Here is a 19,658-nt window from a genome sequence, read left to right as displayed (position 1 = left end):
AACGCAAACATTGCTGTGGAGACGAGTGGAGCATGAATCAATATTCAAACATTTATATTTTAGCAGATTTAGTCAAAAATCATCCGTTTTTTGGTGCACAAATACCTAAAAATGAAAAAGAATTTTGACCGTTTTTGTCCGAAATTGTCCACCAAATTTTCTTTTCCAAGGCACATCTGTTCCCAAATCGAATTGAAATGTGTTCACGGTTACCTTAGGCATTTTTCCTGCAAGTTTCAACGAAATTCACTTTTTGGCCAAAATTGAAAAAACCAAGGGGTTAGCCTTCATTTTTAACAAAATTTGGCCAAAAATTGACTTTTCTCAAAACAACGCAAAAATTGCTGTGGAGACGAGTGGAGCAGGAATCAATATTCAAACATTGATTTTTAGCAGATTTAGTCAAAAATCATCCTTTTTTGGGCGAGGAAATACCTAAAAATGAAAAAGAATTTCGACCGTTTTTGTCCGAAATTTTCCACCAAATTTTCTTTTCCAAGGCACATTTTCCACGGTTTTCCTGTTCACGGTAACCTTAGGCATTTTTCCTGCAAGTCTCAACGAATTTCATTTTTTGGCCAAAATTGAAAAAAAACAAGGGGTTAGCCTTACATTTTTAACAAAATTTGGCCAAAATTGACTTTTCTCAAAACAACGCAAAAATTGCTGTGGAGACGAGTGGAGCAGGAATCAATATTCAAACATTGATATTTTAGCAGATTTAGTCAAAAATCATCCTTTTTTGGGCGAGGAAATACCTAAAAATGAAAAAGAAATTTGACCGTTTTTGTCCGAAATTGTCCACCACATTTTCTTTTCCAAGGCACATCTGTTCTCAAATCGAAATGGAATGTGTTCAGGGTTACCTTAGGCATCTTTCCAGCAAGTTTCAACGAATTTCATTTTTTGGCCAAAATTGAAAAAAAACAAGGGGTTAGCCTTACATTTTTATCAAAATTTGGCCAAAAATTGACTTTTCTCAAAACAACGCAAACATTTCTGTGGAGACGAGTGAACATGAATCAATATTCAAACATTGATATTTTAGCAGATTTAGTCAAAAATCATCCGTTTTTTTGGGCGAGGAAATATTTAAAAATGAAAAAATTTTTGACCGTTTTCGTCCGAAATTTTCCACCAAATTTTCTTTTCCAAGGCACGTCTTAAATAAAAAACAGGTGTATAGTTAAGTCACTGCTGTTTTCATTTTTCTTTGTCGGCTTTAACCCTAAAAGGGCCGGGGGCTTCCCCCCCCCCCGACTTTTTCCGCGATAGCCTTGAAAAAATAATTCGCGACCCGAGCTGATATGGCCGTGAAAACTGAATTTTCCCATATACGTCGTGTACACAGAGCAGAATTACCATTCGTATATGAATAATTAATTAGCCGTAATTCCAAAACCCTTTGGCATATAGTCATGAAATTTCTTGGGTGTGTTCATGGTGAATTGTTCTATGCATGTACCGAGTTTCAAAGTTTTTCGTCACTCGATGGCTGATATCTTAGGGGGTGCGGAACCCCCCCCCCCCCCCCCCCCCGGCTGAGAGATGGTCAAAATAACCCGGCCTTAATAAATGAAAAATGGAGTCACTATGACAAATACGGCGAAATTTGGTTTTAACAAACCTCTTTTTAAAAATAATGGTTGGGGGAGACGAAAATGAGAAGAGAAAAAAAGAATTTCATTTGTTCACTTCGTTACATTTTTCACCATAATGTGTTCCTTATTTTGAGAAAAGCCCGTCACCATACTTTGCGACGAAATTTTAAAAGACCATGGTCTGTAGCATATCACCACTTGTTTCTCTGGTAAACATACATCATAGAATAAAAAGAGGCAACGTCACCATTATCTATCAAAATTACTTTTAATCATAATGTACACTTGGCACTAGTTAATAATATTTTGGGAAATGACACAGTGTCAGTTATTATTATATTCATACTTCAATTGCTACATAATTGCCGTAACAAACAGCGCTATACCATTGGCTCTCAATCTTAAAAGGAACGCCTTATGGAACGATATATGTTCCCAGTGTATTTTTATTGCAAAATTCAACCATAGTTGTCAACACATGATTAAGCATTTAACTATACTTAAAACCCGTTTTACCAGATTTATACAAGTTAACGAAGACACCTTTTAAGTTCTGTCTTTTTTTCAAAAAAAAAATGTGTCTTCTATGGGCTTGAGATATTGGTGCCCTTTGATCTGAAGATAGCCAAAATTTAGTGCTTTAGATTGTGAACAAAGGTCAAGGGACAAAGACAGGAATTCCAAATAATGTCTCACATTCATTGAGAAAATATTGAAAACCTTGTTCGTTTACATGTAGGTCTGACAATTTTTTTTAAACACGTTGGCCTCGCCTGAACAAATTTTAGCAGTGATTAGAGCCATGTGTAGGGCTGTTACATTGCACACAGTACCAGCATTCTGTAGTGTAAAAATACATGAAAAGCGCATGTTTTCATGGAATGGTTGTGTGCAATGACATTTATCTTATTCATTGTTCATTAATCCAAGTACCATTTCAGGGGAAGTTGTTTAAGAGCCCAAAATATAGCATTCCAGACGAAAGTACTCCTTCAGTAAGTTTGACACATTCACACTAAATTCTCACAATCTGTGTTTTGATATGAGGGACATGACTTTACGCCAATTAATCAGATATTTTTTTGTAAGTACTGTTAGATTTATTACTGTTAACGCAAAACAAATTCTATATAATATTGCATTCATATATCTGGATAATGTGTATAGATATAGTACAATAATCTTTTATAAAATCGGTGTTTTCGAGTCATTGAGCCTTGCACAGGGTGATTAAAATTGAATAAATCTGCTCTACTTCAGAAAGAGTTATTGTTCTAGAATAGACATAATTAGTACTAGTAAGTTACATGAGGTTAAATATATATTGCTTAAAACTATGTACCAGTATCTCAATTGAATATAGCTTGTCTTATTATTGCTAATGATAACTTATGATCCATTAATCTTTCAAATTTAAAAAGACCTGGCTACCAACTTTTGCATTTAAAATATAGAGGCCTTAGCTAGTTTCAAAATCACCTAAGTCATTCAAAGTAAATATATATATTACCGTCCATGCCGTAACAATGACAGAATCATTTGCATAGCAGTTTTAAAATATTCTTCCTCATATACAGTTATGCACATTAAATTTCTTGAAGAGGTCAGGGGTCACCAGGAACGTTGAGCAACCATGACCTTTGACCTCATCTAGTAGTAATCAGCATCCCCTCTGTCTATCAGCCGGTGAAGCTTAATGGAGAAAAATTACAAAAAAAATAATAATAGTAATAAATATAGGCGACTTAAAATGATTCACAAATACCTCAGACAGTTAACCCATTCCTATTGGCCAAGAGCTTGTCACATGGCTGGTTTTAAATGGCTGATAAAGACATGGATGGCAGGTCTTAAACACTTTTCCAGTGTCACATGAGATTTGGACTCCTATGAAATCCGGTGCCAGCACCGTTTTATTGGTTGAACATCCACAATCCTCACGTAGGCATGCGCAGTACTACCAGTGAGTCAGTATTTCATAGCCCTAAATTCACACTACACCGGCATGCTGCATTGTTCGCCACATCACGCAGTACGCACCATGCGCGCGTCAATCTCCATATAAGGAGTTGTTTACCAGAGGGCCTTACCATTGTATAGCCAGAGGGGTGTTTTGTTGATAGAATTAGTTGAAAATTTATAGTTTTTGACTTGTTTCAAATTTTGGGCCGAAAAGGTATTTATGAATGGGAATAAATATGTGCTTGGTCGGTATTAAACATTATGTTTAAGACTGGTTGGAGTCTGGATGCTGATAATTACCCTCGCCCACACTGTTTTAAACCCATGAAGCACACATTTAATCCCTTAGGCCAAAAAAAAAGTCTCCGGTTTCTGGTATGCGCGTGCATTGCCATAGCCATGCCTGTCGGCAAAATGAAATTTTTTTTTTAATGTATGATGATGTCTCAAAACCGCCACTGGTTTGACTGGAATCCGGCTGCTGCACAATTTAAACGTGTTTTTAGATGGGGTTATGATCAAGTATAAGCTTTTTGTGGCCTCTCTGGACTCCCCTATATTTTGCACTAAATTTAGTCTGGCATCATTTGCAGTTATCAGCCGACATTTGAAGAAAAAAAATAGTAAACCCCCCCCCAAAAAAAAAGCCACGTCGCCGCACCACTTTTGGGGCAAGCTCCATACCAGAAACCAGAGACTTTTTTTTTTTGACCTTAATAAAACTTCACTTCAGCTTTAATTTTTAAAAGCAAATGTGATACAAAAGTGTGTGTAAGAATGCAAAGTGGAGGCAGATGAGTTGAACAATATCTTACATCAATCCTGCTTTAGTTTGCTGACATGTGCACACATTAGAATCTTACAAAATGTTGAAGATGTTTGCAGTAAATTGCTCTACTTACCGGGATTCCAGCTTCTCTCCCGGATGCCATGTAAGGAACAGAGAACTGCGATGCTGCTGAGGGCCTGTAGCCATTATTCTGGGGGAAGATAAATTAAAAGGCGACATGTATTTAGCCACAACTTAAAAATATAAACGATATCAACAAGGAGTTTGCACTTGTAACACAAGACCCATAGTTTTATATAGTAATATCAAATTTGAACTTTCTTCTTTGATAGTCACGTGATAGGACACTTTCTTTTGCAAGATTCCTTCTGTGCTGTCATGAAAGTTACAATGTGTAAATAGCAGCCACCATGGGCGTCGTCAGGATAAGGCAAGGGGGGCTTGGACAACCAATAAAAAAAAAGGAGACCAAAAAAAAAAGTGGTTTGAAGTCATATTTGCTTTTAATTTAATACACATTTAACAAAATGGGCATCTGCAGGGATCTCAATGGGGGTGGGGTGGGAAAATGTCCCTCAAAAAAGTGATAAATTGAGAATATGCTAGAGAAAGTACAAGGAATTTCAGGAAAAAGTGCTTTGCCCCCCCCCCCCCCCAAAAAAATCCTGCTGACACCCTGTATCTACTAACTTTAAGATAGATCGTGTTGATATGTGAAATCAAATCCCAAGTCTCGCACAGACAAATCCAGGCACGTGATCACCGCATACTCGGGAGGCCCCCTCCAATGGAGAAACCATTGTGCACATTATTGTGCAAAGCAACTGTCCCACTACAGATCATCTGTACAATAGCTAGCACAATGCTTTTGCCATTCATGGTAGAAGTAATGACGTGCTCAGATTTGTCTGTTATACACTTACCTCTCTTGGTTGGAACTGTACGTCATACACCGACCCGTTGGTGCGGTGTTTCGGGCCTCTGTCACCCTCGTAATCCTCTCTGTACAAATAGTCGCTTCGCCTGCCTCTGCCTCGCGTCGCCAGGTAGCACACCGCCAAGGATATCAGTAATATGAGTAGGAGTGCTACAGCAGCCCCAACGGCAATGGCAATGATGGCTTCTGTGGACAGGCCTCCGCCACCGGGCGCAGGTGTAGCTGTCAAGACAAAATCAAGTCAATCTTAGTAAGAGCCTCTGCTTGAATACAGAACAAACTGTGATGTACCGAGTTGTGAAACAGAATCGGTATTATGCCGTGAATCTCTTATACCAGAATACCCAAGTATAGAGCTTATATTCGGGTTTTTCCCGAGCCTGACCAGGATTTCAAGCCTCTCTTATCTCACAAATTACAACTACTTATTCAACGCCATCATCTGCATGTGTGCCCAGTGTGCAAAATGTTCTTGTAGCGTTTGATCAATGATCAATTCTTAATTATCAATTCGTCTTAATTTTTAGTTAGTTATCCCACTTTAAAATTATCAATGTTCCTTTTGAATTTTTTAATGATTAATTCTCCTGAATGCATCACTCATCGTTTTCCTTGTACACACATACACCCACACAGTGCTATGCAATGTGTAGTCCCTATAGTTTTATACAGAGCAAATGACCTTCACTGCCCACACGCACAAGTCATTGGTCAGTTTCTTAGTACAACCAAGTTACTTTCAAGATCATTGTTTTAAGGAACTATATTAGTCATTCCTAGTCATTTTTCTGAGACTCAAGGAAACCACGATATGACTAAGTTTTCCCATTCTTAAGTATTTCTTATTCCCAAGACTTCCTGTTTCCACCAGTATATAAGTGCTGCTCCACTGGCAGTTCCTCATTCTGTTTCAATTCCATTTCTGTTCCATTTCCATTTCTATTCTAGTCTATTTCAGTTCATTCAATTTAATCTTTGTCTCACCAGTTCAAGCAATCAATGTGTATTAAAATATTGTTAGATGGAATTTCGCGTCGGGGTGATATAAATCAAATTAGGTTTTTGCCCTTCACCGACGTTTTTAAACACTGTATACTCAGTGTGTTACCTCCCGAGTGAAAGTTGGAAAAAAATCACTCGGGTGGGACTCGAACCCACGACCTCCTGCTTTCTAGTGCAGATGTCTTACCACTCGACCACCGAGCTAACGGGATCGGTTGGCCGGTTCGAATCTGATGTACATAGCAGCAGGTACCGCATAAACTATTATAAGGTGGAATTTTGCGTCGGGGTGATTTTTTCCAACTTTCACTCGGGAGGTAACACACTGAGTATACAGTGTTTAAAAACGTCGGTGAAGGGCAAAAACCTAATTTGATTTAAAATATTGTTGTGGAATAAACAGTCACGGTAAACACAGTCCTCAACCAAAGAATTGTGTTTCGACATATCCATTCCCCAGCCTTCTCAACATGCACGCGTGTTGCTCGGAATTTCTTCCAAATATAGTGTGCAGCCAATGAGCATCACAAAAATCTGGTGTCCAAAATGTCGATGCACATGGCAATCTGTAGGAAGTGACGTCACTTGAGAGAGACCTATTGATGCATCCATGTGGTAGTTTTATCGTATGGACCTTAATGAACAATATGTACAGCAACTTCCAAGATTTAAAGTTTGGGGGTGGGTTTCTTTAACGGGTGCCCATATCTTTTGTTCAATCGGGTTCCCGATTCCCCTACTCGTAAATGCACACCCCTACTGCAAACTGTAGTAGCCTAGCAAACTGTAGATGAGCAATCCCCCAATAATTACACATATCAGGTGTTGCACTAAAATGTAAACCCATTCGCACCTGTCATAATGAAAAGTTTGTGGCCCAAACGGACAAAAAATCAATGTGTGTGAGACAGCTCCACAGCTTGCCCAATTGACCTTGCAATTTGCATACCACATGCAACACGCTGGCCACGCGCACTCACACAACTGACCTCTGCAAGAAATCCAGTCATTGGGGGAAAACTTTGACAAAGAAATGATCAGTGGTTTCTTAACCAATGAAATCAAGTCTTATATGAATGGAAAGAGAACTTCATCCTCTTTACAAAACCGCTACCCCCAGTGTGCTCTGACATTGGGTTCTCGAGATACGTTGAGATAAACAACGAAAGGTCTCTCACAAACGGTCGTTTTCTGTTCTGCTCCATAGGCAATTGCCTCATACCCCACATTTTCAATACAAAAAATGATCAGCAGTTTTTCCGTCTTTCCAAGCCATACATAGATAGACTTAAAGCCAGAAGAATGAATTTTCATAATCTGCAACCCCCAGATTTGTGCGACCGTCCATTCTGAAGATACAAGGAATTTAGTGTAAAAATGGGCTATCTTTGTGGTCATTTCCCCACGTTAAAGCTTGTGTGGACATTTCCGGTTGAGCAGATGCGCGCTACTTTTCATTATGATTGCATTGTATTACATTTGTGTTCATTCCCCATTTAATCCATCAAATCATAAAGTGCTGGGGCAGTTCGGGCAATACAGGGACTAATCTGTTTCAAGCTTATGTTACTGTGTATACTGTTAGTCTATTCAAGCAAAATTGTCTACATACTTGTTGTTACAATCATACTCTGGCACCTGTCACCGCCATATCCCGATGGGCATCTGAAACACATAATAAACGCAAACATCAGAACTGTATTAAAGATGAATAAGGAATTGTTCATGTTGTAAATTTATTTATCAAACCCTCCAAAATCGGAAATCAGCTACTGCAAGAAATGTTGAGGTTTTGTGAAGGGACTTAAAGGGAATATACATCATTTGCTTTTGCTGTAATTTTCAGAAATGGTTGGAATTGGGGGGTTGGAAATATAAAGCAAATATAGTTACACTGACTTTTTGGAGGTTTTGGGTTCGAAAATGCTATAAAAACCAAGAAAAACGATCATTTTCCTGTAGTCTGGTTCCCTGACTCCATATTAGAAGAAACAGAGCAGTTTACATACATTGGGGAATTGTAAGGTTAGGGAACCAGTCTAGCTGGCTCGTACCCGTTCATAGGTTTGTAATCGATTGTAAACAAGTGCGATGGTCAATTGGGGCCAGTATTTGAAAAAAAAGCCAGTTGTTTCCAACGCTGATCGGCCGATCAGCGTTGGAAATTGATACAAAAATAACACTTTTCTTGAAAATGACAGTATACCAGGTGCCATAATTTTACAGGATGCTTTAGACTGTCATTTACCAACATCCTATTAAGGTATTTCGCAAAAACTTGGTAGTTTTATTTTTCGATGTTTGCAAATGTTGTATATTCCCTTTAACATTAAATGCAATTCAAAATTCACATATGAAAAGTATTAGTATGAATAGAAAATATCTCTGTAAACACAGCAAGAAAAAAATTAGAACATTCAGAACATCACTGCTTGAAAACAAATTGTTTAAAGCCCAAGTCCATCATTTGCAGCTATTCAAAAAAGTAACCGGCGTAAGTATTGTTGAAAAACATACTGGTTGAAAGAAAGTAAGGGGACTAAACTCCCTGTGAAATTATCCTTTCTGGCAAGCTCTCATTTTGAAGAAATCAACGAAAGAAGGCATTTCCAACGGTGCTTCTTAAGAAGCACCGTAGGAAAATTTAAATTAGTTGTTCATTTTGTTATTCGGCGCAGCGCGCACAAGCATTGGAACGACGCACAGGCGCGCGCGGTTGCTATAATTCGGTGGATCAGTGCGCAACCTCGCGTAAAGCTGCAATTCAAAACAATTCGAAACATGATTTAGCAACTTTTGATTTTAAATTGAGATCCTAGAAACCTGTTTTTCTCGGAATATGAAGCTGAAGCTGAGCTGAAACTTCATCAAGTAAGTTGTTCAGTATCCTTCATTAGATTTTGAACACTTTTGTTGCTTCAAACGAACAAAATGCACTAATTACAAATGATGGACTATAGATTTAAATAAAAAAAACCTTACATGCATGTACTGAGATAGCTGGCAGAGCTGGGTGCACACGTCCCACCATTCTGGCAGTAGCCATCCACACAAACCTCTGTTGGTCCAGAAAGAATAATGTAATGTTACATTAAATTTCAAAATAAAAAAATTAGCCTTGCGTTGAGAAAAATAAAGATGCATTGTAGGCCTAGGCGAGTAGTGGATTTTCCAACTCGAGTACTCGCAGAGAAATTACTCACGAGTAGTCGAGTACTTACGAGTAAATTCCCATAAATACAGAAAATATGGCATAAACATTACTGAAATGGAAGTTACAACGAATGAAACAGCATGGAAAACACCACACTCTTCAGCACTGAGATATCCTTACTATGCAAAACTTTGGCTCATTTTACTTGAACATTTATTTATTGAGAGTGCTAGCGCAATCCCAAGGAAACAAATGGAGGTAGGGATTCCTTTATTGCGGGGAATGTTTCAAGTCAAAAGACCTGCAGAACCTGCCTGGTGCAGAACTGCAAAAGGTTACTTTTTAAGTCAGCACTTGTGAATCAAAGTTGCTACTTGCAAGTACCTACTTTTACTCGTGCCTGGACGAGTACTCGAGTAGATGAAAACCACGAATAGAACAATGAGTAGCAAACACTACTCACGAGTACTTGAGTACTCTGGTTACACGCCCAGCAATAATGCTCTGTCACTGTTTCCCAAAAAGCATGATATTTACTGAGTTGAAGTTTTCACAGGTTAGTTTTTTTTAATGACCTGCTTCAGATTTCCGATGTTTCTTGAATCGGCAAGCATAGGCCTACACTGTTTTTGCAAATGGTGACCATTATCTTTAATTGATATGTACACCACTACTGCCTTTAGTCTTAGGTCCAAGACATGGGATGTTTCAGCGCACAGGTTATGTACTGTGCAGCGATTCACGGAAGCAGGCGCCCTTTATACACACGCTAGTCTGCAAAGGACGTCTTGGGAATTTCGTATTGTGTGTGCATTTGCAAATTGTGTGCAAGAAGTCCTAGTAAGCAGGTCTGGTGTCTGTATGTACTGCAGCTTGCAAGCGAGCCTGTGAGTGTCATTGGATAGGAAAATGTCAACTGCGTGGACGAAGCAGTCAATTTGGCAGCAGAGAAACAGGGCCTTGGAAGGCGTTAAAATCAGTCCTCTTCAGAAATCTGGATGTGGCCGTGATTCGACCGGACCGTATGATCAACCGGTTAGCATCTAGTGTATTGGATTGCCCGTGTACGGTACTAGCCTAACCAATGGTTTTTGGAACAGCTCTTTTGTGTGCACCAATGCGCATGTGCTGTTATTTGCATATTAAGTCACACCCTGTTGCAACGCGAAATTCCCAAGATCATTGCGTGCGGTTCGTGAATGGAAACATTAATGCTGTTGGGCGGTACAAAGGCTGTATCATCTACTGTGAACTACCCCGCTAAGAACGCCATGCACCAAGACATTATGATGTGGGTGAGCATGTATTACCTTCGATGACAACTGAAGGACTAGGAGTGACCTTGTATTCGGATCCCATGAGCAGATCTCCAGTGGTGATTCCTTGCCGCACGGCGTTATTGACGTCCTCCTGAGTCACTGTTGAACTTGGGTCAAAATTGACCACCGCTTCAACCACGATGCTACCGGGGGAGAAGAACAGCACGACGACATTGCCAAAGCCCGGCATGCCACTAAACACCAGAGCAAACTGTAATCCAAAATTCACCATTTCACAGTGAGTGAGGGTAACAGATAAAAAGGTCAAAAAAATATTCAGTGACCAGGGTTTCCACAGAGATCTTAACATGAAATTCAAGGACTTTTCCGGGACAAAATGAGGGCTTTCCATGACCAATTCCTATGCTGTTTCAGGCATCTAATAGGAGTTTATTGCTCTGGGGCAAGGGACACTACTCCCTTTCAGCCTTCCAGTTTGGCACAAGACCACTGAGCACCACAAAAGCATCACAGTGATGCAATGAATATGCAGCATGTATACATATATTGGGGGTTTGGTACATAGGAATGTAAACTTGAAGATGCCATAACCTAATACAGAGCAAGTAAAAAAAAGCAGAACCCAAACCCACAAAAATGTGTTTCATATTTTAACAACATATGTGATGCGATCAAGCAACACGAGTCGTTTATCGACCCTGGCCAAAAACAAATTTATTACAGTATTTTTCAATTTGTAATGGCATTCATGAGAAGTAAAAAAAGAGGAAATCAGCGGATCCGAGGAAAAGTTGCACGCCTGAGAATACTTGTTTCAACAGCTGTCAACAACTGTAGTACACAATATCTTTATTAACAACCCTGGTTCGGCAAACAATATGATTCATAACATCCATTGTTTTTAAAAGACGGGCCTTCAAAAAGACTTTGTGGAATATTTTCAACTTTTAAACTGAGGTTTTATCTCTGGTGATGTTTGAAGACAATTGTGACGACAATTCTTCAAATCGCATTTTTGGATGAAAAAGGTTCTAGAGTCATTGTGTTTGAATGGTGATATTCTTTGAACGGATTGAGAATTTCAGTAATTTTTTCATCTAAAAGTAGCTTATGAAATTGGCTTTCCAGTCATTACTGTGTTAGGTGCTACATATGTTTTTAAAGGGAATGTACATCATTGGCTTTTGCTGTAATTTTCAGAAATGAACTATTTGAGGGGTTAGTATAATAGGCCTAGATCAAATATTGTTTAACTGACATGTTTTGAAGTTTTGTGTTTCGAAAATGCTTGAAAAACCAAGAAAAACAAAAAATGTTTAAGTAGTCTGGTTCCCTGACTCCACTTAAGATAAAATGGATCAATTTATAGTTGTTGGAAAATTGTAAGGTAAGGGAACCAGTCTAGCTGGCCTGCAGCCGTTCATGAACATGTAACCAATAGCAAACAAAATTTGGACTGAAAATTGTAAATTTGGAGCAGTAGTTGAAAAATAGTTAGGTTTTTCAAACGGTGATCGGCCGACCACCGTTGGAAATGTATACAAAAATACAAGTTTCTTGAAAATGACTTGACACCAGGTGCCATAATTTTACAGGATGCCTTAGACTGTCATTTACCAACATCCTAGTAAGGTATTTCGTAAAAACTTGGTAGTTTAATTTTTCGATGTTTGCAAATGTTGTATATTCCCTTTAAATATGAAATATAATTTTTGGGGTTTGTGCAGGATTCCATGACATGACTTTTTCTTGGAATATCAACTTTGTAAAGTGACAAAATTCCATGACTTTTTCAATACTTTCCATGATAGCTTTTCCAAGACGAAACCCTGTCTGTGGAAATGGTAGAATATCATACAGCTCTCTCTCTCTCTCTTGCTCATTTGAAAATAAATGCACTTAAATATCAGGTCATGCCATATAATCTTACCAAAACTTGAAGTCGTATTTGATGACTGAGGAAAATAACGGTATTGGAATTGCCCAGGCCTGTGACAAACACAGCTAGAGCTCCGTTGATCTCAACAATGGTGATTCGGAAGCGGAAACTTCTCGCCCCTGCCAAATGCAAAACAAAATGAAACGTTGATGGCACTTTCATGTCACTCAGGCCACAGATGTGACACACATCACATTTGCAGATTGTGGGTTCGAGTCCAGCCCAGAGTTGTAATGACTCGAGTCAATGGCTCGACTCGAGTCACATTTTTTGGTGACTCGACTCGAGTCCCTAAGGGTAAATGACTCGACTCGACTCGAGTTACCGCGAGCAAATGACTCAACTCCACTCGAGTCCCTCATCAGAATGACTTGACTCGACTCGAGAAGGCTAATAATGTCACTCATTGCTTCTCTCCACCCAGGAGTAACTGGGTACCTGTGAGGGTAGAGATGGTTAGTGTTGTTGACTTGCTTTGCGCCGAAATGGCAGCATGGAGCTGTATACTCCCCAGGGCGCCGAGATGGTGTTGGGAATGTTTCATGGGCCCAATGAGCAGGGGTCCTAATGATGTAGCGCCTTGAGCACCAGTCCTGGTGGATACGTGCACTTTATAAATACACGCTATTATCACCGAAGCTAAAGGGGAAAATCAGTCTGTGGCAAGTTTTGCCTGATAGCAAATCAGTCTCGCAATAAGTCATTTGCGAGTAACCTATACCCTTTGGGATTTAAATTTGAAGAACATCTGGTACACTGACTTGCTCAGAATGCTGGGCACATTTTAACTTTGAATTCTCCAGACCAACGACACTGTTGCTAATCACATGATTCGGGGTAAGCTCTTGCATAGTACTATAAGAGACGCTCAGCACCAATACATCATTCACAATGGGTGGGAATGGCACAAAGACACCAGACCATGCCGGAGCTGGGGGTTGCTAGCATAAGGCTTGCCCCAAATCCTGTGATATAGCTTTGGTCAGGAGAATACAAAGAACAGAGCACTGGATTTTGAACACACAAAGTATGGATTGTGCATGCCGAAAATGTTAATTGTGGCACTTTGTGAGCCTCATACACACTTAAAACATAGGTCTTTTGCTGCTATTTCAATACACAATGCAAAATCTTGGGAATTTTTCTGTGTTCATCTTGACATTTTCAAATTTGATGATTGGCCGCGAGGTTGTCACTTGTGTGTCAACTTTCATTTATGTGAATACGATGGCTTAAAAACATGCTTTGTTGTTTCACAAGAAGACAAATACTGATTTGGTATAAATGTCCGAGTCCAGACTGTCTTGTAAGTGTTATCTTACTTAAGCAATTGTCAGAGTTTCCAGCTCTCACGAAGCCCACAGGGCAGTCACAGGTGTAGCCAACGGGATCCAGTCGGTTGAAACAGCTCAATCCCCTAGCTGAACACTCGGAAGTTGCTGGGGCCGACGCACATTCATTGACATCTGCTCATCACAAACACACAAACAGACGTTTCATATGATAGCAGCATATTGGACTCTGATATATTGACAAAGAAATGTGAGCCACAACGCTGAACGAAGAGGTTGTGACGACCTCGCAAGCTACGTCCCGCTTAATCAATAGACTCTGAAAGGTAACTATTAAGTTCTATTTCATATGATATTTCTTTTATTCAGAACAGTGTTTCAAGATTTGAAATTTGCTGTTTATTGACATCTGCTCATATCACCACACACACTCGTGAAATTCTTCATTAGAGACAGCGTGGATTTTTGCGGTACCCAGTTTAAAAAATTCTGGTTTTAGGGTTTTTTTTGGTGATGGTGTTGGGGCGGGCTGGGGGGGGGGTGTTTAGTTTCTTGGCCTGGGATATCTTTTGGCAGCTTATACCCAGTTGTGAGTAGAATTACGACAGGAGCCCCAACAGCTCGATTTTTGGATGGACCAAATTCTTGTACCCCAAAGTTGCAATTACACGCCCATTTTCAAGGCACAGACGTGTGGATGATCATATACCACCGTTTTTTGTGATCTCCAACTAAAATCAGCGTTAGGCACCGTCGGCGTGCCAATACATTCAAATTATACAACTAATCCCCGCCCCAATAACTTTGGATCATTCGAAATACCCAGTGGATGGACCGGGAACCAGTCTAGGTCTGCCCCAACTCTCCTTTCTGGCCGTTGAGCGAGTACTTGTGCACGGAGCGCATAGCTGGAAAACTGCCATCCCTGCTGTAAGGCAATTACAAGGTAAGAGGTTTTATTTTTTGCTTGGGAGAGATATTCAAGAAACATGGACTGACCCTCATCACAGGTTGTACCCATCCAGAATGATGTACATGAGCAGGTGAATCCATTATTAGCAGCAGGGATGCATGCACCACCATTGTTGCAGGGATTTGCATTACAGCCCGTACCTATAGAGGGACAAAACAAACAAGTGAAATGAGTACTGATAGTGTAGCGGCATGGCCCCAATAATTATTTCCAAAAATGCTGCAATTTGTGATAAAAGAATTTTGTCCGTTAACTTCAGTCAAACTCCATCGGCGCGGCTGGTATAAGACTAGTACATAATCAGAAATGATCAGCATTATTTGGTCTGGGAACTAGACTACATGCATTGCAGCGATATTTGTGTGCGTGGAACCAGTAACCGTACTTAGAACAATTACCAACTTGGCACCAAGTCTAACCCCCTCGCATGGGCGTTGCCAGGATTTTTTCTAGAGGGGGGCAAAACATATTTTTCCCAAAAAAATCTTGTATTTTTCTCGATTTATCAGTTTTAGAGGGGGGCAGGGACATTTTGCCCCCCCCCCAACTCATTAAATTTACACCACTATGACTTCACACCTCTTTTTCTTTTCTTTTTTTCTCTTTTTTTTTTCTTCCTTTTTTTTTTTGGTTGCTTTTCCAGGGGGGGGGGGGCAAGCGCCCCCCCCCTTGCCCCCCCCCCCCTCCCGACGCCTATGCGCCCTCGGGGCACATTCGCCTCGGGTGCTATGCGCCCCTCGGGTGTTAAAAACGTCATATCCCACATCACAGTAGTCAACAATTGTTAATTATTCAATGAGTTCCAGTGCAACAGAGTACAGTATAGCATACATATTCCAGGAATGCTAGCAGGATAAGAAATTAAATCTTCTTGACGTAACTTCAAGATGGTTAAGATGGAACACGGATCAAGGATACAAGTTTGTTTGAAGAAAATAATTAATCAACACCTTTCATGGGATTAAGCAAGCTAAAAAGTTGACATTGAATTTAATTTTGTCAGTTAGTGACTTACTAGGTTGTACAGTGACAGTGAACATGCATGTTGCCGTCAAGCCAGCAGGGTCCATTGCTGTATACGTCACCGGATATTGGCCCACAGACAGTGATTGGCCAGGTTCAAAGGTCGTCGTCCGGGTTACCGTGCCCGAGTTGTCTGAGGCGGTCGGCGGCGTCCAATTAGCGATGGCCTGATCCGTGGCTTGGGCCACGGACAGAGTGAAACTCTGTGGACAGTTAGCAAGAGTAGGGTTCTCTTCATCTGTGTGGGAGAGCATGCAACAAAACAAAGCATGGTCAGCTACAGAAATGAAGAGTAGCTGTTGTCTACTGGGAGTTAACTCACATCATTTAAGACAAGAAATAGCCTACAATTGGTACAAGAAAACATACTAATGGGGAATTGAAGCAAATTTAAGCGATTGATAATAGAATCTCAACCAAGTATAAAATTGAGTGCAAATCTTCAGGCACTTTCAGGGGCTGATCCAGGAATTTTTGCGGGGGGGGGGGGGGGGGTCATCAGCAAATCAATGCTGAAATGTAGACAGGTTTTTTTGGTCCGGACTCCTGGTTCCGTAAAATCAATACATGGAGGGGGGGGGGGGGGGGGGCCTCATACCATACTTTCAATGGGGGTGCTGTTCAAGTCCGACGATGAACTCTATATTACAGAATAGTGCACAACACATACCGCCGTAAACCAGCTGCTGGATCTGTCTGTACTTTGTGCACAGGTGTATATTAACCACGAGTGGATTTTTTGTTTTTGGGGTGTCAGAGCAGGGGGGGGGGGGGTTTAGCATATTTTTGTTATGAAATTCTATGGAAAAACAAATTTTTGACAGAGCTGGGGGGGTATGACACCCAACCCAACTCCACCCCCCACCCCCTGGATCAGCGCCTGGCTTGTTTTGGCATTACTTAATTGCAGAGGACATTCTGAGATTTCTGGAATTACAATGGTTTTTATAATTTAATGGGGTGATCTTAAAAAGCATTCTGCCAACTTTTAATGTAGCACGTAAGACCCTAGATTGAATATTCCATTAGATATCTTACCAGTAACAGTGACAGTGAACACGCAAGTGACTTGGTTGTTATTGCCATCGATAGCCGTGTACGTAACTTCAGTCATCCCAATAGGGAAGGCAAATCCAGGGGAGATGTCAGACGTCAACGTTACAGCTCCTTGGTCATCGGTTGCCGTGGGAGCGGTCCATGTGACTGAGGCCGTGGCCAGACCAGTGTCTGTCGCTCTCGCGATATTGGACGGGCAGTTGGAAATCACTGGTAACGTGTTGTCGTTAGAAACTGCACCAAAATAGGCAAATTCGCATCAGGTGACTTCTACTGTACAAATCATGGTTTAAAAAATCACTGATCTTATAAACTGACTTCTATTATTTGTTTGACTGATCACAATGGGCCTTATTCACGAGTTGGCCATTTGTGTCGAGTTCCCTGAATGTATTTCATTCATTTTTAAATGTTGAGTGGGATGGCGCCAGACTTTTTAGGCACAATGCAGCCTTATTTTACCGTCATTTTTTTTAATATGGCTCTAAACATAAGGGAATGTTTAATTTCAAATGTTAAATGATTTATTGAAGCAGCCTGGAATTTATTATACATTAAGTTGCTTTCATTTCTCTTCGCAAGTTCCAAAAATTAAAAGATTTTGCCTCACTTTCAATTCAATATGGCCGGCTCATGAATAAGGCCCATAGAATGTTTCAAAGGAAATCAGGCTTAAAGGTAGAGTAGATCATTTGTCATAAATAATGGAACTCATACTGTTTTATTTCAGGCTCATTTGCTCAAAGCTAAAAAATTCACAAAGTTAAAGGTAGAGTAAATGATATGTCATTTGTGCATTTTTTTTCGTTTGAAGCAACAAAAGTACTCAAAATCTAAAGACGGGTGCTTAACAACTAACCTGAGGAACTTTTAGCTCAGTGAATGCGGTATATTTCGAGAAAACAATATTCTTGGATCTCAATTTCCATTTAAAAGTTGCAGGGTCATGTTTTGAATTGCACCAAAATCAGCTTCCAGGACACATTCTCATTCTGTCGATTGCAGCTACGCGATGTCACGCACTGAACCGACGAATTACAGAAACTGCACATGAGTGTGCGCGAGCACGCACCCATTCACGGCTTCGCCAAATTATAAACGAACTACTAACATAAATTTCCAAATGTGTGTCTTAAGACGCATCTTTGGAAAGAACCTTCTTTAACCGTCTTCTCCAAAATGACAGCATGCCAGAAAGAACATTTCACAGGGAGTTTAGTGTCATCACTATCTTTAAACCAAGTATGTTTTTCAACAATAATTCCGTCAGTTACCTTTTGGATAGCTGCAAATGATATACTCTACCTTTAAACAACTGGATTTTAAAAAAAAAGCGAAACACACTTTAAACAAAATCAGTAGCATGTGATGAATAAGCCAGTTCGATATTTAGTCTATGTCAAAGGTCTTTCGGAATAAAATCGTAGATGTGATGTTACGCGATGTTACGCGATGTTACGCGATGTTACGCGATGTAACGTGAGCGCCCGTTCTGCTCGTAATTAACACATAAGCGTCGTGCGCCCGTCTCCCTGTGCGTGTTCATTTGCCTTCGATTATCCCGAATGACCCTTGACCCATATCATTGTGTGCACGCACAGTTGGAATACCGAACTGGCTTAGGCCCAAAAAAAAGTCTCCGGTTTCTGGTATAGAGCTAACCCCAAAAGTGGTGCGGCGACGCGGCTTTTTTTGTTTTTACATTTTTTTCTTCAAATGTCGGCTGATGACTGCAAATGGTGCCCAACTAAATTTAGTGCAAATATATGGGAGCCTAGAGGGGTCGTAACCCCATCAAAAAACACGTTAAAATTGTGCAGAAGCAGGATTCCAGTCAAACCAGTGAGTTTGGCAGTTTTGAGGCATCATCTTACATTGAAAAAAAAAACCTTTTTAATTTTGCCGACGTGCATGGCTACGGCGAAGCGCGCAGACCAGAATCCGGAACCTTTTTTTTTGGCGTTATTGACGCAAGTTTGGACAAGTCTCACCTGTGATAGTCACAGTGAATTGACACACTGTCGTCAAACCAAATGGATCTGTAGCCGTGTAGGTGACCGGCGTGGTCTGTACCGTGAAACTATCGCCAGGATTGTGGGACGGTGTCAGAGTGACTTGACCTGAATTGTCAGTGGCTACTGGAGGAGTCCAGCTGACGGAGAGGGACGTCTGACCCTGGGGTACAGTCTCTGCAATATTGGCCGGACAATTCGCTATCACTGGAGCCTGGGTATCCACTGGAAAAGAAAGAAAAAGAAAAGGTTTCATCTGTTATTAAAAACAGAAGTGAAGTTTTTCAAGTTGCTCTCTCAGTGCTAATTTCAAGTTTTCACGCCAAAAAAAGGGTTTTGTTTTTAAATTACTTTTTTCTGTCAAATAGAAAAATTTTCATTTGTGAATGAGACATCTTGAAAAATCCCCCCCCCCCACACAATCACTTTATCAAAATTTACTTAATAAATTTTGAATTATCTGCGGCCAAATTTTCAATACCTTTTTGTGCGTTATAGTTTGAAGCAACAGAAGTGCTGAAAAACCTAAGAAGGGTGCTAATTAAACAACTAACCTAATGAAATTTTAGCTCAGTGAATTTTGTATATTCTGAGAAAACAATATTTTGGATCTCAATTTCAATTGAGATCTTGCAGA

General features: G+C 40.2%; 1 protein-coding gene across 1 annotated transcript in view; it reads right to left on the bottom strand.

Moving 5' to 3' along the window:
- Nucleotides 1–2,448: 2,448 nt before the first annotated feature.
- The window catches only part of LOC119727935 (mucin-17-like), a 115,930-nt gene continuing 98,720 nt past the window's right edge, over nt 2,449–19,658 (bottom strand). The window contains exons 64-75 of the mRNA XM_038200015.1: nt 19,001–19,246; nt 16,992–17,243; nt 15,946–16,191; nt 14,957–15,070; nt 13,988–14,131; nt 12,657–12,784; nt 10,757–10,976; nt 9,275–9,350; nt 7,905–7,957; nt 5,277–5,512; nt 4,466–4,543; nt 2,449–3,293 (exon numbers count right to left, since the gene is read on the bottom strand). Of these exons, the coding sequence (XP_038055943.1) occupies nt 3,252–3,293; nt 4,466–4,543; nt 5,277–5,512; nt 7,905–7,957; nt 9,275–9,350; nt 10,757–10,976; nt 12,657–12,784; nt 13,988–14,131; nt 14,957–15,070; nt 15,946–16,191; nt 16,992–17,243; nt 19,001–19,246 (1,835 nt within the window). The 3' untranslated portion in view covers nt 2,449–3,251. The remainder of the gene's footprint in view (nt 3,294–4,465; nt 4,544–5,276; nt 5,513–7,904; nt 7,958–9,274; nt 9,351–10,756; nt 10,977–12,656; nt 12,785–13,987; nt 14,132–14,956; nt 15,071–15,945; nt 16,192–16,991; nt 17,244–19,000; nt 19,247–19,658) is intronic.

Source organism: Patiria miniata, unplaced genomic scaffold (genome assembly GCF_015706575.1).
Source record: "Patiria miniata isolate m_02_andy unplaced genomic scaffold, ASM1570657v1 HiC_scaffold_20, whole genome shotgun sequence".
Classification (NCBI taxonomy): Eukaryota; Metazoa; Echinodermata; class Asteroidea; order Valvatida; family Asterinidae; genus Patiria; species Patiria miniata.
The sequence above is the reverse complement of the archived record's forward strand: the minus strand, read 5'-3'. Positions and strand labels throughout refer to the sequence as shown.